Here is a 26,884-nt window from a genome sequence, read left to right as displayed (position 1 = left end):
CGCTGAGTTGTTAATCAGATGCAGTGTAAGAGATAACGCCTTTTGCACACACATGGACTGCTTTTGGACTAGAGATGGGTGAGGCATCTGTAATGTATGTACTTGCAGATGATGGAAACATGTTAAAGGTGAAGTAGCCCCATGTAGAGATTAGGCCTGTCTGAGTATTTTTCTTTTTTCCCAAGCAGCCAACACTGGGATTGTCAATCACACCCATTCCCGGATGGGATCCATCATGAGCACAGGGATTGTCCAAGGTAAACCTGCCCTTGGGCTTTTTTGGAACTGAGGGGAAAGTGGCCCTGTGTGCTCTCTTCTCCTCTGTAGGATTTTGAACACTTTGGCTGAGAAAAGTAGCAGGCAGCATGTTGGGTTTGAGAAGGGGCAAATACTTTTACAGTACATTTTGAAACTGACATTATCCCTGAAATTGAAACTAAGCTAGATAAAATTCTAGATGGAATAAATTCTACTAGCTCATTGCGGCATCAGATCAGTTTGCATCAAGGCAGGCTTGGGGTCACTGTGGTTATTGGTTTATTCTGGCTTGAGTTTTCAGGGGCAAGAACCTGCTATCTTTGGTACGTAATGTGGACTATAACTGAGCAGTTGAACCCATTGGCTATTTGTCAGTCCTTTTCCATGCAAAGAAAGGCAGCAAGCTCTTCCTTATAGATGGAGCTCTAAGACAGCATATCTCCTCTTTTCTATTTCTTACCCCCATATTCCCATGGCATTAAAACTACATTTTGCCACCTATATTACAAAATGTGAGGTTTCAATTTTAAATTGAAATTTACTAGATCAGGAATGGATCAAGATCCACTTTTTAAAAACAGGTGGCTAGTTGTGCTTAGACTTTTATGCTGAAAACTAGAATTGCTTCTGCTATATCCAGCTGAATGCTTTTCTCTCCTTCTACAGGCTCATCTAGTGGCCAGAGTGGAGGAACTTCAACGGCTCATTACCCAGTCAACAGTCAATTCACTATGGGGGGACCAGCCATTTCTATGGCATCCCCCATGTCTATCACCACCAACACAATGCATTATGGGAGCTAAGAAACCCTCATCCCTGAACTGACAGCATCAGGAAACCAAATGGAGAAAAAATTCCACCATCCTGCCCACCTGCCCACTGTATCTCACCAGTTGGCAGTCAGTTCTCTGGATCTCTTCTGCCCTCCAGTAGGTTATCCAGAGATGGTCCAATCGTTGTACAATAGAAGGCAAAAACCCACTGGCTTAATAGCGAACCTGCATACGTTTTTCATGAAATGTTGAAAATTTCAACTTGCTCAACCATGACTGAGTTTCTGTACTTACTGTGTCTTACAACCAATCATGTCAATAATAGTATCCTTCTTCAGTCTGCCATGACTGATTGGCATTAGGCACAGGCTATAGATCTGAACTGCCATAGGGCCTCCAACATGCTCTAGGCAGCCCACCAACAACACAAACTTGATCATTTATTGCTACACTCCCAGTATTTTAAATGAAGGGGCTGCAGCTGGCTGTAGAATGGGCACAGGTAAGAATCCAGCAGCATATCCATGTTGATTCCTTAGGCATCCCAGTTTCTGGGCTAGTGTTTGTTGCATCATTAAGACTTAGGAGGAATATCTCCTGGGAAAGACAAAAGACCCATCAACTTCCTGGCTTTCAGAAAAATTCCAGCATCTTACTGCTGTAAGTCTTGGGCCATGTGAAAAACATCTGAAATGAAAGAAGACTGTTTTATATGCCACAAGCGTCTTATCAGCAGGTCTGATGAATGCCTGTCTCTTGGGAATATTGATGTAGCATCAAAGGGTTAAAAAATTTAAAACACAAATGTACCAAAAATATTGTTGCTGGCTGAAAATGGTTTGTGTATCAATTTCTGTTGCTCATTTTAAACCTAATCCCATTTTCTAGTCTGTTCTTAAGGTGTGAGAGCACCTATGATTAGTTCCTCCCTTCTGGGCAGAAGCGGATGCCAAGTGGTTTAGTATGTAACTTGTCTGCTTCCCGCAGTAACCACCAGGAGACTCTAAATAGATTGGCAACTGTTACAGAGTCCCTTTGTAGTACTTTTATGTGTAATTTGTAATCCATTCTTTTTTCCTTCTGAAGAGCCTCAAACCAATGTTTCTGAAAGGACTTGACAAGCAACTATTTTATGGAGGAGAAAAGTGGTTTACTTAAGACAATGTTCTTTGGGTCCCAATAGTGGCTGAATTGGGGGGAGGGGGGAGACCATTCTGGAGAATCTTCTAAAAGTGGCTGGATGGTGGGTCTATAAAATCAATTGTTGGGTCTGGCTGATCAATGATTTTGTGACTATTGAATAAAACTGGGAGGGTTTTGAAGATCTGTTTGTAGTGGCTGGTTTCCCAATCCCAAGTTTAGATGAAACAGCTTAAAATTGTATTTGTATTCACTTATTCACTGGACAATCCTGTTTTGAAGAGCAGTTCAAAGAAGTGATTTCTCACAGAAATGTTCCTCAAATGATTTGACTTTCCTTACATTGCTAAAGAGTTGCCTAATTCTCTCCAATCATACTTAAGAAAAGTTTAGGAACTAACTTGTTCCGTTAGGCTTCTTATGACTACCCTTGACATGATCTCATGTCTCTTGTCTTTAGTACTGGCTTTTAACAGTACATTACAGTACAGTATCAGCAGAAGTACTGGCTTTTTACAGACATCCCTGCAAAGATCTGCTCTATATTAATATAAGAAGTTAAGAAAAAGCTAAGGTACTTTCCAGAGATGATAGTTTAATTCAAATTAGCCTTGCATGCCAAAGAAATTAAATGGTTAAATTAATTTTAAGTGATATTTTGGTTTATATGATAAGTTCACTCGCATAGTAATTATTGCTAAACCCATTCAGTTAAATTTTGCTGGGTTTTTTCCTTTGCAATTGACCCAGGATTTAGCTGAAATATCTATAAGAGACAAAGCCTTCATTCAGCCCATCTCTTCTGTCCTATTGCAACAGACCACTCTGCTACAGCAGAGCAAATAGCAGCTGCATCAAACAAAGCAGCTCTGAATGCTTAGAATTGCCAGGCCTCACAAGCAGCTTCTAGTGTAAGCTGCTTCTTAAATCAGGCCAAATGCTGATGTGCTCTGGCAGCAACAAAATAATGAATTTTGAAATGGTAATATATGACATTGCTTGGCCCACTGGCAGGATCCTTTTCCAGGTCAAGGGTTTTTGTGTCTCTTGAATAATGTGCCTTGAGTGTCTCTTCCCCAATACTGGATATTCAAGATCGATGTCTGTAAAAGAAGCAATTCAGTATAAAAAATATTGGGGAGAGATCCAAAGGTCAAACCTTTCCAACAGCATTGTGATTCTGCAATCCCATTAATACGGATGAGTAAGGATAATTCAAGAGTAATACTTGAATTAAAATACCTGCATACTTCAAAGTCTAGTGCAGGGTGTTATCAGATTCCTTTTCTCCCTGCTGTAGTAAACGAGGGTGTATGCTTCTGTTGTTGACTTGCTGTTGTATAAGCAATAGGAGTAGAAGATGTGATGTTTGGTTTCTGAAAGAAATAGAGCTTCAAAAAGACAAGATTAAATTGGTTGAAGCAGGAATCAAATAGGACTCTCTGTCCCATGTCCCCCCCCAACCTGGATTTCATCATAATGACTGTTCTTACCCAATTTCTTAAAATGATCAAAGAACAGAGCAGCTTTTTTTATTCAAAATCCTCCCTTCACAGATACTACTCACTTATTTTTCTCTCCTCCCCCAATCCCCTTACTCTTCAGGATAATCTGATGAGTTAACGGTGTTCAAAGATGCTCAGTGCTCTAACATCTTACACTTTACAATTCGCAACTACACACACACTTATAACTACACACTTTGAAAGCATTTAATGTAATCTTAACATAGTCCATAGAAAATGGGTGATTATACAGAAAAAAATTATATACCCTAATTGAAACCCAAGTCAAACTCTTTCATAAAATATGTTAATCTAGACCAGTATTTCTCAAATAGTGGGGCAATCCCCCCTCGGGGCGTGGAGTGATGCCAAGGAGGGCACATGACCCTTGGAAACATCATTTTTTTTGCCACATGGAGTAGGGCAGCACACAACAACGAGTAGGAGATATGATGTGCATATAACAAACTCTTAAGAGACACCATGAAAAAATATTTAACAGGGATGAAAAGAAAGGAGGAGAGATGGAGATAATGAGACAAACATAAGTCTCCCAAAAGCTAAGATGAGGAAATACAGTATGAGGAAGCATGGGTAGTATTTGGCTTCACTGTGACTACGGTGGGAGATGAGGAAACATTGGTATGTTTACTGTGTCTAATAGTGTTGCAGCGGACAGCCAAATAAATTAAGGCATCACTTAAATACATTGCACCCCAATAACACTGATAAGCCACTTGAGTTTTTTCAGCAAATATTGCAAACAATCATCCCCGCGGGGAATTGGGGGCGCGTGAAATGTTTACTTCTTCCTACAGGGGCATAACAGAAAATAATTGAGAAACACTGATCTAGACTCAAAAAACATAAACATGCTTATTCTCCAATTGTCTGTTTCTCTCAGCAACTGAAAAACATTAGTGCAGAACAGAAGATACATACCTTGCATCCAATAGCTAGGAGGATATGAAGGGAAACAACAATGACCATTACAGCACAAGCAGATGGCTTGCTATCTGAACGGATAACTGGCCAGAAGGTAAGGACCAGAACTGAGCCTGACAACCCTATTGCAAGTATGATCAGGAGCCACTGCAGCCATGGGATAGGGATTAGCCACAGGACCTATTAAGAAAGATGACAGTGAATCAGTCTCTCAAAAATTTTAAGGTCAGCTTGAAGAAGAATTTTCCCCAAAATGGCAATTCGTTGCAAGAATATATTGTACAGAGAATAAATGATAAATCTACCAAATGCCTGACAACTTACCGCAGTAGGAATGTACACAAAGAGTGAGTAGCCATAAATGCACACCATTTCCACAAAAGAATACACATCAGTGGTCACATGGGCTCCCTTTCGCCACTGTAGATAGCCCCACAGACCTAAGGGTACCAGCCAGGCATAGCAGTAGATAACTATGCCTGCAATAGTCACTGCGCAAGAAGAAAACTGTATTAAATGCACCATTCCCTAGCAACAACTAAAATTGAAATGTGTCATAGTCTTCCATCATATCTAGAGAGAAGGGAATGGGAATTCATAGAATAAACTAATTATGCTTTATAATAGTCTGTAGTCTTCTATTATAATTTTGATTCTGCCTCCCCTACTTTACATATAACTGGAAATTGCAAACATGACTAATATTCCTGCCTCCTATTTTCCCTGCACAGGGAAAGGTGGGTTGGGCTGAGAGATAATGACTAGCCCAAAGTCATTTCATGCCTACAGCAAACTCAGTCTTTTTGGTTTCTGGGCAAACTTTCTCAGTACTGATAAGTACAGTGTTTGTTCCAATTCTAAGGGGATTAAATAAAAGTTGGAAGCCAAAATTTCTACATTCTTAATAATGCTCTTCATTTGCACATTTTAAATACAAGACAAGATTGTTCTCCACTTCTCATAGCCAAACAGATATCCATTACTATGTATGAATCAGGAACCAAAGTGGCTGCCCATTGCCAGGAGTTAGATTCTGACCAGCTCAAGGTTGACTCAGCCTTCCAAGTAGGTAAAATGAGGACCAGATTGTTGAGGGCAATATGCTGACATTGTATACTGACAGAATGCTGTAAAGCACTATGGTGTGGTATATAAGTCTTAAGTGCTATTTTGGTATATTGAAACACTCACCAGGCAACAAAAATGCTTTCCACATATTTATCTTGCCTATTCTTGATATGGCTACACTTCTACCAATCAGAATCACTCCATTTAAATGGCATATAAATGTATGTGTTTCTGTATATAAATTATACACAGAAAAATGATTAGCAGTATAATTCAACAAATAATATACTAGCCTCAGAACTGAAGTTCCAGGAAGAACTTTCATATCAAAATCTCACCTTTGTGGAATTGAGGGCTGTAATGGAAGGAAGAGCTTCCTCTTTTTTCCAGAAAGTAAGATAAGTTACCACTGATGGCTAATGTAAATACCAATGTGGCACAGATCCAGAAAGGTCCTAGGAGGGACAAAAGAGCCAACACCAAAGAACAAAAGTATAAGAACACTCATAAGGAGTAGGTGTCTTAGCAGAGTGCGCAATGAAAACAGGAAAGCCATTTTTATATTACAACAAAACGGAATTGAGTATCAGTAGATTTTGTTATCCTTAATTTTATGGAAAATAGTATTTGAGGACAGATAGGACCAACAGCACTAAAGCTACATTTCCATTATCAGGGATAGGGAAAAGGAGAAATGGCAAAAATGTTTGAAACCTAACAGCACTTTAACAATGGCATATATATATATCAGCACAGAATCTCAGAATTTGAGATCTTGTGGGAAAAGGAACCATCCTTGAAAAAAAAATTAACCATAGTGCTTCAGCCTTCTAAATCTATTTGTGACTGCAGAAATGCTGCATGGCCTTTCCAAACTCTGCTACAATGGGCGGAAAACCAAGGACTGCCATAGGGCCTGTATGCATTTGACAGAGTAAATGAAAAATTAGCAAAATGTAAAGTTTTCTGCAGATTTCTTGCATCTGTGAAGCAAGAAACTACCGTTGCTCTAGGTCTCTTACAGTTTCTGGCCTGTGACTCATCAACTACAGGTAGTTTTTGATTCACAGCCGGTTATTTAACAACCAGTTGGAACTACAGCAGCCTCAGAAAGGGTGTGCTGTAAAGCACTTCTGTTAGAAAATGTTGTGCCGCATTCTTCCCTGTGGTCACATGACCACATTTTTGAATGCTTGCCAGTCAACTTACATTTGTGACCAGTTGCAACATCCTGTGGTCACAATTGCGATTTGCAATGCTTTTTGTCGATGTTTGGCAAAAGATGCCCATTTGGGAGAATGAATTCACTTAATGACCACATGATTGACTTAATAACTGCTTTAATAATGATAAAAAGATCAGGTCTGGTCGTGTGGATGCCTCAACTTATGATCAAAATAACTCAACAACCACAATTATGGTCCCAGATATGGTTATAAGTCGAGTCCTGCTTGTATGGCAAGTAGATGATCCTGAAGGGATGGACTTGAAGCCTCCCTTTGTCCATTTATTTCGCGAAGACTTATCTGGACTATTCTTTTAAAAAGGAATCCTGTTCTTTACCCATCTAATTTATGAACTGATCCCCAAATAAGATACCTAGATCAGTCTGAACATTGACTGATCTTTGGTGGCACGAGAAATAGATTACTTATGGATCAATTCTGCCCTTATCTATTCAGTATTGTTTAGACTCGTCTTGAATACAAGTTTAGCACTCTTTTGGAGTAGCAATAAACAGGAGTTTTTTATAGAAAAAATTGGACATTGTTTATCTGAAAAGTTATAGCAGTGATAGCGAACTTTTTTTTCCTCGGGTGCCAAAAGCATATACACGTGCCTACACCCATAATTTAATGCCCCACACACGCGCCCTGATCCCTCTGCATTCCCCCACACCCCATTTTGGACCTAGCAGGCTTCTCTGATGCCTCTGGAGGCCAAAAATGGCCCATTTCCAAACTTCATCCTCCCCAGACTCCAGAGGCTTTCTTGGAGCCTGGGGAGGAAGAAAATGGCTTCCCCCGCCCCTCTGGAGGCCGGAAACACTCTCTTAGAGCCTCCACACGAGACTTATACTTACATGGCATCCAAAACGGGCCATGTAGACTCCTGGGGGGGTGGGGGGTGATGGGGGGGCTGAAAATCAGCTGACCGGTGTGTGAATGCATGCTGGAACTGAGCTAGGGTAACGGCTCACATGCCCACAGATATGGCTCCGCATGCCATCTATAGCACCCATGCCAAAGGTTCGCCATCACCATTCTAGGGTTTTCTATCTGAGCAATGGGCTGTATTAGAAGGCGTCTAGGGTTCCTTCCAAATAAGACTATCTGTGACCAAATAAAGACGAATTATTATTGGAGTAGGAACTTCTCTGGACTCACCATAGAGGTCAGGATTGTTCCGCAAGTGATGCCATACGAAGTTTTTCCCTGGTAGTGGAAGTAGGGAGCCTTTTATTCTGTCCAGCACCTGATAAATAGGAAAAGACCATGCTTCAGCAATGTACCTCCCAAATTCTCTATAAATGTTGCATTGCCCAAATTGTTTATTCCAGTATGCTTACAAAAACTTCCCTTAGCAATCCATTTCCCATCTTAATTTTAAAAATGGCATGATGCAAAGTGAAGAGACAGTTTTCAGCAGAATATTTAATCAAATGACCCCATGCTTGCTTAGAAAACTTTTTAAAATATGCCTATCAACAGCCCAATAGAAAAGGTAAGCAAGAATAGTAAAGAGGTTTCAATACGGAGGCAGAGCCACAGAAATAGCAGTTTGTATTGTGGTCAACTGGGATGTGTTTTGGATGTGTTCCTTATAAAGCTGATTTGTGCATGAGTATGCTTGGCAGCAATTTTCAAGAGCACTTTCAACTGTTTTCCCTACTAAATTTAATAGGTATCCAGACATATCCAGATCTATCAGACTACAAAAGACTACCGGAGACCTTGAATAAACCCTCACACCTTGTACTGGACCCCATTGTTCTTAGTGATGCTATAATTGCAGGGCAATTCCATGTATACTCATTTTAAAATTATTTTTATAACCAACAAGTGTACCTCAAGTGAATTTCAGCTATAAAAAAATATTATCTTAAAAGGAAAATCCCTATGCTGAATTAATGAGAGTGTAATGACAATTCTGTTTCCATAAACTGACCTTGAAACTAGATTCACAGCACAACATAAAACAGTTGAGTTGCAGGGCTCTGCTTCTGACCAAGAAATTAAACGATCAGAAAAAAAAATACATTTGATTACCCAGTCCTTATTTTTATTTATTACATTCCACTAGTATATCCAGCCCATCCTAGTAGTCTGACAGGCTTTTGCAGTTGCCAATATAATGCCTCTTTCTAAAATGAAGAAGTGGGAAAGATTTTGGTACAATGGCTAGAGCGCTTTAGGAAACAAATTGCTTAAGGGAAAATCTAAAAAGTATTATTAACACATACTGTATAAGTTCAGCCCCAATGTATTTATAATACAATCACATTTTCACAAGGATCATTCCTGTGTGATAGGAAAAGATGGACATGAAACAAAACTTGAAAAAATGCCTTTTAAAATAGTTTATTTTTAATTTACTTTAAGAAACCTTTTGTGTGTGTGTGTGTGTATGGAAGGAGAGTGTGCGTGTATGTGTGTGTGTATACATATACATCATATACATACATACATGTGTATGTATACATATATAGTGTGTGTGTGTGTTTAGTCTCCTACCTGTTACTATTTTTACAAATAATTCAAGGTAGCAAACATATCCAACAACTTTTCTTCCTATTTCCCCCCACAACAACGCCGAGGTGAATTGGGCTGAAAGAGACTGATCCAAGGTCACCCAGCTGGCTTTTTATGGCTAAGGTAGAACTAAAACTCAGTCTCCCAATTTCTAGCCTGGTGTTTTAACCACTAGACAAGAACAACATATGTTCCATTGCAGCTATAATTCTACAACAAGGATTAAGCCATGAGGAATTAATCATGAATAAATGAAAGCATTACTATCACAATATTTTCTCTGTACTGGTACTTTTTACATATATATATATATGTAAATATATATATATATGTGTGTGTGTGTGTGTGACATATATATATATATATATATATATATATATATATATATATATATATATATTTACATATATATTTACATATATATATACATATATAAATAAATAAAATAGTTTATTGTCATTGTATGTATACAGTGAACCCTCGAGTTTCGCGTCCTCAAGGATCGCGAAAGGGCTATTTCGCTAGTTTTCAACCCGGAAGTAAACTCCACCATCTGCGCATGCGTGCCCTTCCACGCATGCGTAGATGGTGGAGTTTCCCCGCCGGGCAGAGGCTTCCCTGGGTCTTCCCCCTCTTTCTCTATGTTGCTTCTTCCTCTCTCACACTCTCTTCCTCCCTCTCTCATCTCTTTCTTTCCTTCTCTCTCTTTCTCTATCTCTCCCCCTCTTGCTCTCGAGCGGCCGCCTAGCAGCTGATCTGCTCGGCAGCGCAGCAGCAGCGAGGAGCCGAAGATCTTCGGCTCCTCGCTGGTGCTGCGCTGCCGAACAGATCAGCTGCTAGGCGGACGAAGGAACCTTCCCTGGGTCTTCCCCGCCCGGATCTTCGGCTCCTCGCTGCAGCCGCGCGCCCCTCGCCTTCGCCTCACCTGGTGGGCGAAGGAGGGCGCAGCTCCGGCCACTCGCCTCGGAGCCGGTCTGCCTCACTGCCTCCAGTCCGCGGCAATTCCCCTCAGCACGCTGCCGGATCCAGCGGGGGAGGGGGGGAAGCGAAGGCGCGGCGATGGGCAAGGGCTGCCAGTGAGCCTTCTCCGTCCCTTTCCTGCTGCACCGGTCTGGGGCCAAGTGGGCGGGGGGCGGCCGGGACCTCGCCTGTCTCCGCCGCCCGCATCGCCCCTCCGGCGGGCCGGCCTCCCCCGCCCGCCTCTGCTGCAGCCGCCACCGCCTCCCCGACTGGCACAAAAGGGCCCCGCCCGCCCCGCCCCGAAGCTTACCTTGCGGCGGGATTCCCTCCCCCCGCAGCCAAAACTAAAAGCCTGTCTCTTTTTTTTCTTGCGGCGAGCCCAAGCCGTTTCTCTCTCGACCGCAGCCGAGCTTCCCTCGGCCCCCTTTGGCCCCGTCGCCTCCTCCCCGCCTGCCTTTCCTCTTTTTTTTCGTGCGCTTGCAGCAGAGGCGGGCGGGGGAGGCCGGCCCGCCGGAGGGGCGATGCGGGCGGCGGAGACAGGCGAGGTCCCGGCCGCCCCCCGCCCACTTGGCCCCAGACCGGTGCAGCAGGAAAGGGACGGAGAAGGCTCCGTCAGGTGAGGCGAAGGCGAGGGGCGCGCGGCTGCAGCGAGGGAAAGTGAAATGCCGGCGGCTCTAGCAGCTGCTACGAGCGGCATTTCACCTTCCCTCCCAGGCAAAAAGATGCCGGCATTCTGGGCTGATGGGGTCGGACTTCCCAGGCGGAAGGCGTGCCCCGGCATCTTTTTGCCTGGGAGGGAAAGTGAAATGCCGGCGGCTCTAGCAGCTGCTACGAGCGGCATTTCACTTTCCCTCCCAGGCAAAAAGATGCGGGGAGAGGGGCACGCCTTCCGCCTGGGAAGTCCGACCCCATCAGCCCAGAATGCCGGCATCTTTTTGCCTGGGAGGGAAGGTGAAATGCCGCTCGTAGCAGCTGCTAGAGCCGCCGGCATTTCACTTTCCCTCCCAGGCAAAAAGATGCCGGCATTCTGGGATGATGGGGCCGGACTTCCCAGGCGGAAGGCGTGCCCCGGCATCTTTTTGCCTGGGAGGGAAAGTGAAATGCCGGCGGCTCTAGCAGCTGCTACGAGCGGCATTTCACTTTCCCTCCCAGGCAAAAAGATGCGGGGAGAGGGGCACGCTTTCCGCCTGGGAAGTCCGACCCCATCAGCCCAGAATGCCGGCATCTTTTTGCCTGGGAGGGAAGGTGAAATGCCGCTCGTAGCAGCTGCTAGAGCCGCCGGCATTTCACTTTCCCTCCCAGGCAAAAAGATGCCGGCATTCTGGGATGATGGGGCCGGACTTCCCAGGCGGAAGGCGTGCCCCGGCATCTTTTTGCCTGGGAGGGAAAGTGAAATGCCGGCGGCTCTAGCAGCTGCTACGAGCGGCATTTCACTTTCCCTCCCAGGCAAAAAGATGCGGGGAGAGGGGCACGCCTTCCGCCTGGGAAGTCCGACCCCATCAGCCCAGAATGCCGGCATCTTTTTGCCTGGGAGGGAAGGTGAAATGCCGCTCGTAGCAGCTGCTAGAGCCGCCGGCATTTCACTTTCCCTCCCAGGCAAAAAGATGCCGGCATTCTGGGATGATGGGGCCGGACTTCCCAGGCGGAAGGCGTGCCCCGGCATCTTTTTGCCTGGGAGGGAAAGTGAAATGCCGGCGGCTCTAGCAGCTGCTACGAGCGGCATTTCACTTTCCCTCCCAGGCAAAAAGATGCGGGGAGAGGGGCACGCCTTCCGCCTGGGAAGTCCGACCCCATCAGCCCAGAATGCCGGCATCTTTTTGCCTGGGAGGGAAGGTGAAATGCCGCTCGTAGCGTGGGCGGGCGCGCGCGCGGGGACCCCAGCTTCGCTTCCCAGCTGGGAAGCGGCCCCAGCAATGGCGTGGGCGGGCGGCGCGCGCGCGGGGAAACCCCAGGCGCGAGCAACGGGGTGGGCGGGCGAAGGGCGGTGGAAGTAAAAACACCATCTGCGCATGTGCAGATGGTGTTTTTACTTCCGCACCGCTACTTCGCGAAAAATCGATCATCGCTTGGGGTCCTGGAACAGAACCCTCGCGATGATCGAGGGTTCACTGTATATCCAGTATACCCATGCAATGACATTCGTATGATACCAAAGACCAATCTCAACATACATAACAATCTGAAAGAACATGCTCAACCCGCCACAATTTCCCACCTGAACCATCCAACATCCACATAACACACCAAATAGTATTGTCCAGCAGTTCACTGATGGTGACCCCCCAGTACATTGTTAAGTGCAATTATAGCTCTGGGATAAAAACTGTTCAGAAAATGTGTGATTTGAGTTTTAATTGTTCTGTATCTTCTGCCAGAAGGCAGCAGTCCAAAAAGATTACATATACAGTGGTACCTCATGATACGAACCCCGCGTCATACGAACTTTTCAAGATACGAACCCAGGGTTCGGAATATTTTTGCCTCTTCTTACGAACTTTTTTCACCTTACGAACCTGCCGCCGGCTGCTGGGATGCCCCACCTCCAGACTTGAGTTCCTCCCAGTTTTTTCCCACCCTGTCCTGCCCCATTCTCCCCTCTGGATCTCCATGGGTTTCCTCCGTTTTTCTGCACTCTTTCCTGCCCCATTCTCCCCCCTGGATCTCCATGGGTTTCCTCCATTTTTCTGCACTCTTTCCTGCCCCATTCTCCCCCCTGGATCTCCATGGGTTTCCTCCGTTTTTCTGCACTCTTTCCTGCCCCATTCTCCCCTCTGGATCTCCATGGGTTTCCTCCGTTTTTCTGCACTCTTTCCTGCCCCATTCTCCCCCCTGGATCTCCATGGGTTTCCTCCGTTTTTCTCCACTCTTTCCTGCCCCATTCTCCCCTCTGGATCTCCATGGGTTTCCTCCGTTTTTCTCCACTCTTTCCTGCCCCATTCTCCCCTCTGGATCTCCATGGGTTTCCTCCGTTTTTCTCCACTCTTTCCTGCCCCATTCTCCCCTCTGGATCTCCATGGGTTTCCTCTGTTTTTCTCCACTCTTTCCTGCCCCATTCTCCCCTCTGGATCTCCATGGGTTTCCTCCGTTTTTCTGCACTCTTTCCTGCCCCATTCTCCCCTCTGGATCTCCATGGGTTTCCTCCGTTTTTCTGCACTCTTTCCTGCCCCATTCTCCCCGCTGGATCTCCATGGGTTTCCTCCGTTTTTCTGCACTCTTTCCTGCCCCATTCTCCCCTCTGGATCTCCACGGGTTTCCTCCGTTTTTCTGCACTCTTTCCTGCCCCATTCTCCCCTCTGGATCTCCATGGGTTTCCTCCGTTTTTCTGCACTCTTTCCTGCCCCATTCTCCCCTCTGGATCTCCATGGGTTTCCTTCATTTTTCTTCACTCTTTCCTGCCCCATTCTCCCCCCTGGATCTCCATGGGTTTCCTCCATTTTTCTCCACTCTTTCCTGCCCCATTCTCCCCTCTGGATCTCCATGGGTTTCCTTCGTTTTTCTGCACTCTTTCCTGCCCCATTCTCCCCTCTGGATCTCCATGGGTTTCCCTCCCCCCACTCCGTTCACCTCAGCTTCGTCTGCCGGCAGCTTTTTTTTTTAAAGCCTTAATGTTTTGGATTTTCCTAATCGGCTTGCACGCATTATTGGCTTTTCCATTGATTCCTATGGGAAACATTGTTTCATCTTACGAACTTTTCACCTTACGAACCTCGTCCTTGCACCAATTAAGTTTGTATCATGAGGTATTACTGTATTATAATATCTTAGATTCAAAACAGATGTCAAGCTTTTAATTCAGTTTGCTTTATTACTGAGAGTTAATGAGTTCATTCTTGTAGGCTGCAGGTAAGAGGAACTGGAATATGGATTTCTATGAGAGTTCAGATCTCATGCAAAAATTCTGTTTATAATGAAGCATTTTGCTTCCAATTAAAAATCAATTTTGTGCCCAGAACAATATTTTTCTCATAAACAACTTTAATTGATGGAACCTATCCTGTGAGGTTTGCAAGGGAACCATCTGAAACCAGTGCCAGGGTGGGGTGATGGGGGTGGGGGAGTAGAAGCAAGTCCTGTCACATAAACAGATTTTAGAAGTACAGGGAACAACAAATGATGGCTTAATAATCGTCCTCTTCCCCCTTCCCTCCTTCAATACTGGGCACAGGACAAAAATCTTGTAATGTTTATTCAGCTTTTTTTTTTTTAGTGTCTAGCAATAAAAACTCTGTACCAGTACAACACTGGATTCTGCTCAAAAATCATTGGGTTAAAGAATTATTTAATTAAAAGAATATTTAAATGCTTGCTATGTTTAAATTCTATTCCCTGAATTTTGGATTTCAGGTTACATAAACAAAAAAATTTCAAGAACTTGAAGTAATTTTGTCACATATTAGAACTTCTTTCAGAATTTGTTTTTTTGGGTTTGCCTTCAAAATATGGCCCCATGGATTCTAGTACCTGGTATGTGTCAACATTGAAGAAGGCCTGGTAATATTCAAACGTCCAGAAATTGGATTGCTTCTTCTGGAAGATCAAGAGCTGCAAGAATGAAAATGGAAATTACTGCTTTCTTCACGTCCAGGAAAGAAAGGGGATATACAGATAATCCTCAAGTTATTAATGTAATGGAGCCTGCTCATTCCATTCATAACCCAAGGATTCATAGGAGTGAATTGCGTAACTTGAATGCAATCACTCCTTCTTTTTGCCCACGCATTTGCATGGCTCATTAAGTGTATGTGAGGTATCTCAGGGTGGGGAAGGCCATGAGGGGCTAGCAATGAAACAGGCCACCTGCTTCAGTGCATGAAGGCCTCCTCCAATACCCTGAGATACCTCAATCTCTCTCCCCTGGAGTCCCCACAATTGCCCACTACCACCCCCATCCTGCCACACTGGGATATTTACCTTGTGAAGTTCTGTCTTCTCTCCAGTCTGTTTCTTTGCCTGCTCCCAGTGAGTGGCAAAAGCAGATGCCCTGCTCAGCTTCTCTGATTCAATGAGCCTGCTTGCCACTTCTGGAGTGGCAGGCAACCTCAGTGACTTTCCTCTAACAGCTTCAAACCTCCCATTAGCATGCAAAAACTTTTCATGCACTGACTGGAAACTTCTGGATGCCCTAATGTTGCAAGACTTCAGGCTCCCAGTCTCTGCAAAGGGGAATGGGTGCCTGAAGCTGCAAGAGATCGTGGCCCTCAGCTTTCAGCCTCTGACCAAAAAGTGTTTATGAGCATGTGGAGTGCCATTTCAACGAACTCCATAGGGCTTGAGAAGGCCTTTGCCAGAGAGAACGGAGCCCCCAGAGGGAGCACTCGTCTCCCTGGAGTTCTATCTCCCAATTTATGTCAAAATGTCCTGAGACTAAGTTCATGCAGCTTCCTCCATCTCCCAAAAACTCACCTCCGTTTTTTCCTCTTCTTCATCTAGCTCATATTCCTCATTGGAAGACATGTTTAGAGTTGTGTGGTTTTGTCTCTCACTAATACTAGGAGTAGTAGCATCAGCATTCCCAGCCAGCAAATCCATGGCTTCATTAAATTCTGCAGAGAAAATATCAATTCAATCCAATTGACTCAACTCAAACTTCAGTCCGGCATTCAAGGGCCACCTGTAAACTTAGGAAATTTTGCTAGTGCGTACTAAATTAAAAATGATTTTAAGTATTTGAGAAGCTTGTGATAAAAGACAGAAAAAGAATCTGAGCTTTTGCAGAGCTTTTCCCTTTTAAGGGAAAAAAGTAGGAAATTAGAAGATACTTCCTCAGAGATTGTTGGAGAAATCTTAGAAATGTCAATGATGCCCAAAGAAAAAAAACTCCACAGTTTGATTTTCTTCCTTTTGTCTAAATGTAAGATTTAGAAATTAAATTCCTCCCTCAAAAAATGTAACATTCCCAATGACCTTCCAACAAGAAATATCAATAGGGAAAGCCAGATTTACTCACTCATTTATTTATTTGGATGTATATGCCACTCAACTCTCAGAGGACTCTTAACCACATGATTACAACTGCAGTGACTAGTTTAACAACTGTGGCAAAAAGGCAAAACTCAACAACTGCCTTGCTTCACAATGGAAATTTTGGGCTCAATTGTGATTGCAAATTAAAGACTGTATTTATTAACTGGATGTTCTGGGATGTCAAGAGTGTTTCTAATGCAGACACAGTAAGATACATGGCATAATTGAGGCGTCTCATAAACAACGAAACCTAACCAAAGGAGAAACACTGCTTAACTTGGTGTCCATTTCTGCTTAAATGGTGAGAAAATACTCACCATGAAACCTGAGCTCATCTGAAGCAGCCATCATGAGGCCAGAGGACCTACAAAGGGAAAGAGATAGCTTTTCAGAGAAGACAGGACTATGGAAGGCAGCTCGGTGGATGGGGCCGAAGACGCCCTTCAGTTCTCTCTTCCTTCATCCACAGAAACGCTGAGTGTCTCTCAAGGGCTGCGGTCCCATGACACACCAGGCTTGCCCTCCCGTACTGAGGTGGAAGGATAAGAGGAGGATGTCGGGCGCCGCTTACCCGACTGCGGGAAGGCCCTCTGCAGATGCTCAGAGACGCCAAGGGCCGCACTCTAGCCACCTGTCACCAGTCGCTGGCCAAACCGTCTGTTTATTCCACGGCTCCACGGCGTTCGTAGGACTGCATCAACCTCCCTACGTGGAGGGGGGAGTGGGAGGGAAGGGAAGGAAGTCCCAGCCTACCGCCAAGCCACGGAAGGCCTATAGATGAAGAGAAAGATCCGGCGCCGCCCTCGAGTATTACCCGAGACTCCTCCTCTACCGGTTCTCTAGGACGCGGCCGCAGTTTCGTCACGGAGCATCTAGATTAACCTTCCCCTGCCCCAGCTATGGCCACTGGAAGCCGGGGAGGCGGGCCTTTCTTTAGGACTCCGAAGCCTTGACTTCCGCGACTGGTTATTTAGTGGCACAGTATCTTCGTGTTTATGAACATTTATAAGACAGCTGCGAATGTAAAACTGGCCCCTCTTGTCCCTTTTCCGACAGCCCCCAGCTGTGTCCCCACGGTCCTAAATGCCGGCGCAGAGACGCTAAAATAAGCTTTTGCCTTCGGGGAGGGACTACAGCAGCCAGCATGTGACACGCCGTCCTTTCCCTCCCAGCCCTGACTTCCTCTCGGTTCACAGTTTTGGCGGTCCGGTCGAGTTTGGCGTCCGGTCGCCTCTCAGGACGAGCGGACATGATGGGCCTTTCGAATCCCGGGGAGACGGGGGAGAAGAAGCCAAGTTTTGGGGGCCGCCTCCGCGCCGGCCGCCTAGGTAGCCGAGGCCGCTTTGCCTCTCGCAGGCTGGAGAGGGAGGTTGTTTTGAGTCGCGCCCGCCCCTTCCCCAAACTTCCTTCCCCGCTCTTAACGTGACCTTTTCTCTCTCCTCCTCAGCCTTGTGGTGGAAGAGTCTCCTGCACGACTATGCCGAAGCCTGCCGAGAAGTTGCTCAAGGCATCCGACAGCGGCCGGTGAAAGCAGGGCTCTACTTGTCGCTGCTGGCTGGAACGGTGAGCTGCAACCTCCGCAACCCCAGTGAAGCCTCCTTCGACTCCAGCCTCCTGGAAGCCTCGGGGACTCTCCTGCTCCTCTCGCCCTGGACGCGCAGCAGCAGCTCAGAAAAGCATACCCAGCGGCTGATGGTGCTCCGAAACCGAGGACAGCTGCGAGTCCAGAACCTCGTGTTTTTCTCCCTCCTCTACGAGGCGCGTTACGACGCCGGAGTAGACCTCTACCAAGCGCACTGCAAGTATCTAAAGCCGCGGTGGACTGATTTTCCCAGCCGTGTCCTCGATGTAGGCTTCTGGGGCCGCTGGTGGGTGTTGCACGCTAGAATGCAGAATTCAGACATTAACCATGAAGAGTTTCAGTACCTGCCAGACCATCTGAGGACCATTTCTTTCAATGACTTGCACTCAGAAACCAACGAGAAACTTTTTGATGAGAAGTACAAAGCTGTGATTCTGACAGAAGAGCAAATCCAAGAAGCTGACAGGGAGAATCAAGGGCAACTGCACTCTTAATTAAAGCAGTTTGGGTGAATGTAATATAATAATAGAAAACAAACCAAAGTACTTCAATTATTCATCTTTCTATTATTTTTTTCTAGGAATCAATTGTTCATTGCTGCATTCTTGATAGGTTTAAATGCAAGAATAAATGCTATCCAAAACTGAAGGGATGCTTGATGAGCAATTCTTAGTGTCGCCTAAAATGATTGAGAAATTGATAATAGTTACTCTTGGTAGTCATTTTTTCTATAAATGTGATGTGAAAATTTATGCAACTTGGAGGGAAAATAGATCAGTCCAACACCTTTCCTCAGATCTCATACAGTGTTTCCTGCCCATCTCACAATCTTCCCACATCACTAAAGGCAATAAGAAAAGTTCCATGCTATTTATTCCCTATCAGAAATGTTCAGTTTCACTTCAGTTTCTGTTTAAAATCTGCTAAAAGACAAGGCAATATGATTTCCAAATCCTAACACGTTTTTTCTTTACAAACCAGCACACACGCCTAAAAACTTATTGTAGAGTCTTTCATTTTGTTATATTTCAGTTATACTTACTGTAAAATTAAAGCTTAATAGTCTGCTTCATTTTCAAAAGATTTATTTCTATAAATCTGTTCCAAGATTTTTCTATGTATTTTTCTAAGACGTAAGTAACAGATTATCAAATTTCTGCAAATTCTTTGTAAATTTTTTATACAACACTGAATCATGTGAATATTGATGTTTTCTAAAACCCTGTTGGTCAGCAATCTGACAATTTTAATGATTGTCTGAAAGGAACATATGTTGAGATGACACAGTTATAGTTTAGGCTCAGCAGGCCTTGGAGGCCAAGGAAAGTTACACAGGAAACCCCAAACCAGGGGTGTTAAGCTCAAGGCCAAAGAACTGGATTCGCCCATGGGGTGCTTAGATCTGACATGGGGACTGCTCTGGGAACAGCAAAGGAGTGACCCATGGTGGCTCTGCCTGGGAAAAAGGAATTCGGCAGGTCCATTTTCGCTGGAGAGGTTTGCAGGAGGCCATCTCAGCCAGAAATGGAGCTCATAAGGGCCACATGTAGCCTTGCCAAGCTCCATTTTTGCAGGCCTTTGCAGCCAAAATGGAGCTTGGGAGTCAGTTTTTGCTGTACCACAGACACACTCAACAAGTGACATTGAGCTGGTCACAGCCCCCAGAAGATCAAACACAACCCTGATGCAGCCCTAAGCATGTGACCAAAACCAAGAAGGCATGCCTGACTTATTTTTATAATGTCTGTATTTCTATACCTTATCTGTTGCATGCCAGCTTCCTCATATGTAACCAAGCAAAAACAAAGAAATATCTGCCTCACGCTGTGTTCAGGCTTTCTCCATCTTAAGGAGGATCCTTCTTTATTCAGCTGAATAAACATGTTGGCTTAGCAAGACAAGCCTGGACACAGTCTTTTATTTTTTCACTGAGACACACCTATATAATAACCCCAGAGGGATTTCCAGAATGCAGAGGTTGCTGAAATTAGCAACTACTTCCCTTCCTAATTTGTGTGTACAAGTTTAAGATATTGGGGACTGTATCTCTTAGGACAACCTAATTAGCTGAGCTGTTTTCAGAACCAGCACAGTTCATTGATCTGCATTGCTTGATTTATGGTTTAAGTACAATTAAAAATACAAGTGGGGAAAATAATGCTATGATAGAAAATTAGTTTTAAGAGACTTGTTTGCTAAAATGAACTCAAAACATACATTATGAAAAATATTAAAGAAATGTGACATGGAATAACAACAGCCCCATTCCTCACTGTAAAATTGAAAAGTATTCTCTCAAGATTATATCATTAATATATGTGTATGGTTTAAAATTGGTTTGTCGGTATGCTGCTAGTTTTTTCTACTAGTTGGGAACTTATAGCATGAAAGTGATATTAAATAGGTGAGATACAATGACAACATAACATGGTATTTCTGTAATATAAGCTATTATATAATAAATGCAAGTAATCTAAAATTTTACAGTTTTTGAATTATAAATCACAGAGTATAATAATTTATTTCAAAATAGGAGAGTCAGTCTGGCATAGTGAAGGCATCAGGCAAGAAAACAGTATGAATCACAGATTAAATTATCTCATATATACTAGATAGTTTCATTAGAGAGTAATCCCAGATTAGATAGGAAGCCAGCTGAGTATCATTGGGCCTTCAATAGCAATAGCACTTGAATTTAGGTACTGCTTGAACCCATCAGGATCAAAGTCCTGGCTGTGGGCACAGTTAGCCCTTCGTCTCTTCAGCCCTGGGAAGCAGTCAAGGGAAAAACACTTCCAAAATTTACCAAGAGACTGTTCCTGTTTGCCACCAGGAGTTAAAAACTGAGTCAAAAGCACACACAAAAATCCCCAAACCTAGTACAATTGCAAGACTTACATAATGAACCCAAAGTCTATTGTTCAAACATACATTATACAGACAGGCCGTCAGTTTAGGAAAGGCTGAACTAGGGCTACTTTTTACTTCCAAATAATTCATTGCTGACTTCTGGCCCTATCCAGAGATATTTTCTTGTAATTTTCCACAGCTTTATATAGACAAGTGGTGGGAGGGAAGAAACAGCAACACTTCTTGTAATAATTTATATATATATTGATAAATTGAATAATATTGTACGCCAATCTGTATTGCAGTAGAGTCAGATGCAATAGAGTTAGGTGGCCAGGTGGCATGCAGCAGCAACCAAAAAAGCCAAATGCAATCTTGGACTGCATTGATAGAAGAATAAAGAATCAAGATCATGTGAAATTCTAGTACCATTTTACAAAGCTTTAGTAAGACCACATTTGGAATATTGCATCCGGTTCTGGTCATCATAATATAAAAAAAGATTTTTGAAACTTTGGAAAGAGGGCAGAGAAGAACAGGAATGATTAGGAGGCTGGAGGCTAAAACATACAAAGAACGGTTATAGGAATTGAAAAGGACTAAGGGGAAACATGATAGCAGGGATTCAATATTTGAGGGGCTCCTTCCTACAAAGAAAAATATGGGTCAAATAAGAGAAGGCAAGACAAGAAATAATGAATGGAAATTAATCAAGGAGAGAAGCAACCTAGAACTAAGAAATTTCCTAATGATGAGAGCAATTCAACCAAAGGAATAGCTTGTCTTAGAAGTTGAGAGGGCTTCTTCATTGGAAACTTTCAAAAAGTAATTGGACAACTATTGCTCTAAAATATTATAGGGTCTTCCGTTTGAGCAGGGGTTTGAACTAGAAGACCTCCAAGATCCCTTTCAACTCTATTATTCTATATTCTAATAAATAAAGCATACCCACAAAGTGGCAGCAATCAGAAATGAGAAAAAGACAGCTGTAGTTACAGGCTTTTGTAGCCAGATGGCAGAAGCAGTTGCCAAGAAAAACTACACAGGTAGTAAGTAATCTGAAGAGTGGATTTCCTCCCTCCCCCCACTTGTCTATGCAAATCTCGAAAATTTCAGGAAAATGTCTGGCTAATACCAGAAGCCAACAATGAGCTATTTGGAAGTAAGAAGTGTCCCTAGCAAATATTTAAAAAATGTACTGAGATGGACAAACTTACAATAGAGCTAAGAGGACAAAAAAATTCAATTTACTATAATGCATGGAAAAAATGTTATCAATGGATTGAACATAGAAAACAAAAAAGGGGAAAATATAAACAAAAATATAAAATACTGTAAATATGTAATGTATTGATGTATCAATAAATCAATGCACAGATGACAATGTAAAATTGCTCAAAGATTTATTGTGATTTTAAAGATTTGAAAACAAATAAAGTATATTTCTTTTAAAAAAAGAAGGATCAATGAAAGTTCTATCCCGGCTATTGTATGCCAGCAAATCTGGAGAGTGACACAGTAGCAACAGATTGGAAGAAGTCAATTACATGTAATACCACAAAAAAGGTTAACAGAGTGTGCAGACTATTGTACAATCAATTTGATTGTGTGGATAACATCACACTTGGAACAAGTCATTGTCCTCATGAGAAATATATACAGAAGTCATGAAAACACAGAACAGTCAGAACATGATGAGAAATAATTGTTCCTGGTTGACAAAAAAGTGTGACTAAGCTGCATACTCTCCCCTTATTTAATTTATGCTGAATATATATTAATTGAATTGGAAGATTAGTGTTGCTTTAAAACTGGAGGAAGAAATGTGAATAAGCCAAACCGAAGATAGCCAAAAATGCAAAGGAAGTACACAATCTAATAAGAAGAAGCAAAGGAGCACAGGGAAAAACTGGAACAAAAATATAAAACATATAATTGAAATTATATTCATTCTTATTATTCAGTCTTATAATTGACAGCCACCAATAGTAAAGAAATAAGCAACAAACTAGCACTTAGTAGAGCAGCCAAGAAAGTCTTAGAAAAAGTATCGAAAAGCTGTGGTATGTCCATGCCTATTAAATTCATTTCGTAAACTCCTCAAAACCCACCTTTGTCATCAGGCATGGGGGAACTGAAATATCTCCCCTGGGCCTATACAATTTATACAATTTATGTATGGTATGCTTGTATGTATGTCTGCTTAATAATGGGTTTTTTAAAATATTTTAAATTGTAACTTATTAGATTTGTCATGAACTGTTTTTATTCTGTTGTGAGCCGCCCCGAGTCTACGGAAAGGGGTGGCATACAAATCTAATTAATAAATAAATGAAGGAAGAAAGAAAGAAAGAAAGAAAGAAAGAAAGAAAGACCTTGGAGGTCTTCTAGTCCAACCCCAGGTCAAGCAGGAGGCCCTATATCATTTCAGACAATGCCTGCCAGTCCACTGGTTAATTGTGCTAACTGTCAGGATATGTCTCCTTAGTTCTAAGTTGCTTCTCTCCTTGATTAGTTTCCATCCATTGCTTCCTATCCTGCCATCTCTTTTGGAAAATAGGTTGACCCCCTAATTTTTGTGGCAGTAAGTTTTCAAAGGTTTTAGTGAGGCCTTTCTGATCATTTTATTTCCATAGCTGGATTTCATCTGATGTGCTTAATACCTGCATAACAAACTATTTTTAAAAGCCCAGGAATAGAATTAAAATAGAATAGGCAAATATTTCACATTGTATATTTACTATACAGCATAGCTGTAGAGACTTCTTTATGTCTGGTATGTTTCTGATTTATTTCTTCCAATAGATTGAATTTTATAGCATTACATAATTTCACATTTGAGAGGTTTAGCAAATGGAAAGACTTCGGTGTATGTGTTTTAGGTACGTATTTGATCACAACAAAAATCTGTTAAAACTTGAACTTAAAATAAATTGGTGCCAGAAAACAGGCACATTTGCCCTCCAACTTCCTTATGAATTGGATTTCCTATAGCCTCTTCCACAATCACTGTTCAAAATCATCATATATATTAGCATTTATATGCTTTGGAATGCCATGCATACATTATCTTGGTAATCTTTATAAAGAAGCCTGAAAGGTATTTTCTCCCTACTTGGGTGAAAATGAGACAGAACAGGATAGCCATTCTAATTGTCCCTGAAGTGATATCTCCAAACATTAAGCCTTAAGCTTTGCAGTTTCTCATGCAAAAATTTTTCCTCTACTGCCTCAGGTCAGGAAAATGTCAAAGAAATCACCCCTGGCTGCATTAAGGAAACTGACTCTTGTTGAGACTGACCATTCATTCAATCAACATCCTCCATCCTAGGCTTCCTGAAAGAGCAGACATAGCATGGGGCGCCAAAGCCCCAGGCTACCTCAAAATGAAATGCAAAATTGCCTCTTCCCTAAAACTAGTTGCAAAAGGGGATGGGGTTTTTTTTCCTGCCCAATCTCTTGCATATCATGGGTAAAAAACCTCCATAAAATTCTCCACCTCTTTCTTTGGCCTACACATACTAACAGAGACAAGAATAATGCATAGTTAGAACCACTTACATTGCTGGGGTTTAGGTTATTGCTTTCCCAAGTTGCATTCCTTCCTTCCTCTCTCTCTCTTCCCCCCTCTCACTTCTGTAGAAAACTATGGTGAAATCCAGCGACTGTGATTTGGAAGTCATTGAATTTTTGTGGGGTGCAGTCTTGAGGGGATTTCAGGGTCCATAAATAGCAGAGAAGCTGTGTGAAGCTTGCCTACTACCCTTTGCAACAAGAGGATGAGCAATAAAAAACAATTATCTTTATAATTTATTATATAATAAATTATATATAATATTATATAATATATAAGAGGTAACTATATGGGAACTGCCTTTAAGTTTATTGTATGTTATATTCACACACACACATACACAAAACTTTCTCTGAAAATGTGACTGGCCTTACAAGTTAATTTCTCCTAATGTTATCAACTGTGAGAGAGTTTACCTGAGACAAGAGCAAGTAGCTCAAAGCCTCCACTTAAGACCAGTAACTATAGATTGGTGTTGCTTTCATTCCGGAGTGCAAAAGAGTGCACATATGGTATAGCAGTGTTTCCTTCTCCCGTTTCACAGAATAGCAGCAGGCTGAAGTAAGGTGATCTGACTCCAAACCTTCAATATTTGATTTTACCCTGCCTTTATTACTATAGAAGTAATTCAAATTGGCAAACATACACAGTTTTTTCCCCCAGTTTTTCCAACAACTCTTTGAGGTGATTTGGGCTGAAAGAGAGTGACAGGCCCAAGATCATCCAGCTGCTTCCCTACCTAAGGTGGGACTGGAACTCACACTCTCCTGGTTTCGGGACCTGCACCTTAACCACTGCTGAATTTGGACTTAAAAACTGCCTCTTCTGTAGGCTAGGCTACACTACATTATACTAATGTGACACCATGGCTGAGCTGAAGAAGTTAAAAAATTCAGTTGCAAGCAACCTTGGATTATTTTGATTAAATAAATCAATTTCAATCTGATTTCCAGTCAGTCTTAGAAATGGAAAATAACAAACTTGGATCAGGAAATAAATGGTTTGAGTGGAGCGCTATAATTTTATATTGAAAAGTATTACTTCTTAGTAGCTTCCAGCACTATCAACCACGGCACCCATCTTGTTGAACAGGCTTTAAAGTATGTTATGAGAGCTCCAATAATTTCTGAAGAAACCAAAGCAAGAAAACAGCACAGTGGATGGATTTAGATTTCACTTGTAGCTTTTGAAATACCTTGGGCCTTTTATTTTGTCCAGTTTTCACTTACTTAAAATGTGTTTAGAAAATTTATATGATGGTCCAATTCACTCTCAGCATTTGTTTGTTTTAACCATGTAGTCGCTGTAGACAAACTTGTGAAAAAAAGTGAGTTGATTTGAGGAAATTAAAAGATTTGAGTTGAAAACAGAGTTGAGGAAAGCTATGATCAATTTTGTTATAGATTTTACAACTCACTCTAAACTCTGGGCAGATTACAATAATCCAAGAATACACGAACTCATATCTCCCCTAAAATGAATATCTGTGACAGCCAATTACAGCTAAAAGCTTAGTAGAGGAAGATCATTTGATCATATAAGGGCAGATGTACTGCAAAAATTCCAAGTATTTGGGCCACATCAGAAAAGGTCAGGTTACAGTATTAAGAGCTAGATGAATGTAGTATTTTAAAAAGTGTGGTCTTTGACAAGTAAAATTAACTAAGATATTGGGCTTGGATTTGGTGGCCTAAGAAATGATAAATTTGGAATTAATCTCTCTCGGTGCCAACTTTATTACAGAATGCATCCGCCCAGATGATTGTTTGTACAGATACTTACTGGTATATATTTCATCTATTATGTATCAAATAAATTGGCTGTATAGGGTGCTTTGGTCCTGATGATCTGACTTTTAATTTTTTTAAAGTACATTCATACCCCATATTGCTGCAATCAAAGCTCTTTTTTTGCTTTCCATGCTTTTTGTATCCTGAATAGCATAATGTATGGGAAATAAACTAAGCAGGTAAAAACTTGGTGATAATTGATGGGGAAGGGATGAACAACTTTATTTTTATGTCAAGTAACTATTGGAATTATAAATGCTGGAGCAAAACAAAAGAGGGCAATCTGTTACAACAGGCAGAAAGATAATAAACTGCTAGAGAAGAAAGTGATAAGAATAGCATATTTGTCATGCAGGCAGTGATTGTTTCTACCTATGAAATTCTTCCTTCCCTATAGTGAAATCAGTGTGCAGTTCAAATTATTACTGTGCACTCTTATTTCTCTCACTTTCATGGATCATCCTTAGACAAAGGAAATGTGCTGGTGCAAATAGAAATTGATAAGTTTATTCCATCTTTATCAGTAAGATTCCCTTTTTGCAACTTTGACCAAAAAATAATTCAAAACTTTCTTCTGATTGTTTTCTAGCTAGTTTTTCAAGAGTAATGAAGGTGGGGGATGGAGAATTCTCCACTCAATCTGTTTTAATACTTTTTAAATAGTGATGTCAATATTATCTTGCTACTGAGTAGGCTTTTACAAGATTCCACTGGGACAATCAA

The 26,884-nt window shown here is 42.4% G+C and overlaps 3 protein-coding genes across 9 annotated transcripts in view; 2 read left to right on the top strand and 1 right to left on the bottom strand.

Annotated features, from left to right (window-relative positions):
• Positions 1-2,353, top strand: part of CARM1 (coactivator associated arginine methyltransferase 1) — a 121,400-nt gene extending 119,047 nt beyond the window's left edge. For 2 of the 3 annotated variants that reach the window (XM_070741857.1, XM_070741856.1), the window contains 2 exons: positions 189-257; positions 925-2,353. In XM_070741857.1, the coding sequence (XP_070597958.1) occupies positions 189-257; positions 925-1,061 (206 nt within the window). In that variant the 3' untranslated portion in view covers positions 1,062-2,353. The remainder of the gene's footprint in view (positions 1-188; positions 258-924) is intronic. The other variant, XM_070741855.1, reaches the window with a different exon arrangement.
• The window catches only part of YIPF2 (Yip1 domain family member 2), a 365,318-nt gene extending 347,560 nt beyond the window's left edge, over positions 1-17,758 (bottom strand). The window contains exons 1-10 of one of the 5 annotated variants that reach the window (XM_070741862.1): positions 16,937-17,758; positions 16,683-16,729; positions 15,805-15,944; positions 14,863-14,943; positions 8,077-8,164; positions 6,028-6,144; positions 4,946-5,112; positions 4,619-4,801; positions 3,414-3,562; positions 2,389-3,274 (exon numbers count right to left, since the gene is read on the bottom strand). In XM_070741862.1, the coding sequence (XP_070597963.1) occupies positions 3,446-3,562; positions 4,619-4,801; positions 4,946-5,112; positions 6,028-6,144; positions 8,077-8,164; positions 14,863-14,943; positions 15,805-15,944; positions 16,683-16,716 (927 nt within the window). In that variant the 5' untranslated portion in view covers positions 16,717-16,729; positions 16,937-17,758 and the 3' untranslated portion in view covers positions 2,389-3,274; positions 3,414-3,445. Of the gene's footprint in view, positions 1-2,388; positions 3,275-3,413; positions 3,563-4,618; positions 4,802-4,945; positions 5,113-6,027; positions 6,145-8,076; positions 8,165-14,862; positions 14,944-15,804; positions 15,945-16,682; positions 16,730-16,936 lie in introns of those variants that run through there. The other 4 variants (XM_070741860.1, XM_070741863.1, XM_070741864.1 and 1 more) reach the window with 4 other exon arrangements.
• On the top strand, positions 17,492-20,198 carry TIMM29 (translocase of inner mitochondrial membrane 29). Its single transcript, XM_070741866.1, has 2 exons — positions 17,492-17,693; positions 17,813-20,198. The coding sequence occupies exons 1-2, from the start codon at positions 17,615-17,617 to the stop codon at positions 18,439-18,441; spliced, it is 708 nt and encodes a 235-aa protein (XP_070597967.1). The 5' UTR covers positions 17,492-17,614; the 3' UTR covers positions 18,442-20,198.
• Positions 20,199-26,884: the final 6,686 nt, after the last annotated feature.

The sequence above is a fragment of the Erythrolamprus reginae genome, chromosome 2 (genome assembly GCF_031021105.1).
Source record: "Erythrolamprus reginae isolate rEryReg1 chromosome 2, rEryReg1.hap1, whole genome shotgun sequence".
Classification (NCBI taxonomy): domain Eukaryota; kingdom Metazoa; phylum Chordata; class Lepidosauria; order Squamata; family Dipsadidae; genus Erythrolamprus; species Erythrolamprus reginae.
This window is presented reverse-complemented; position numbering and strand designations above follow the sequence as displayed.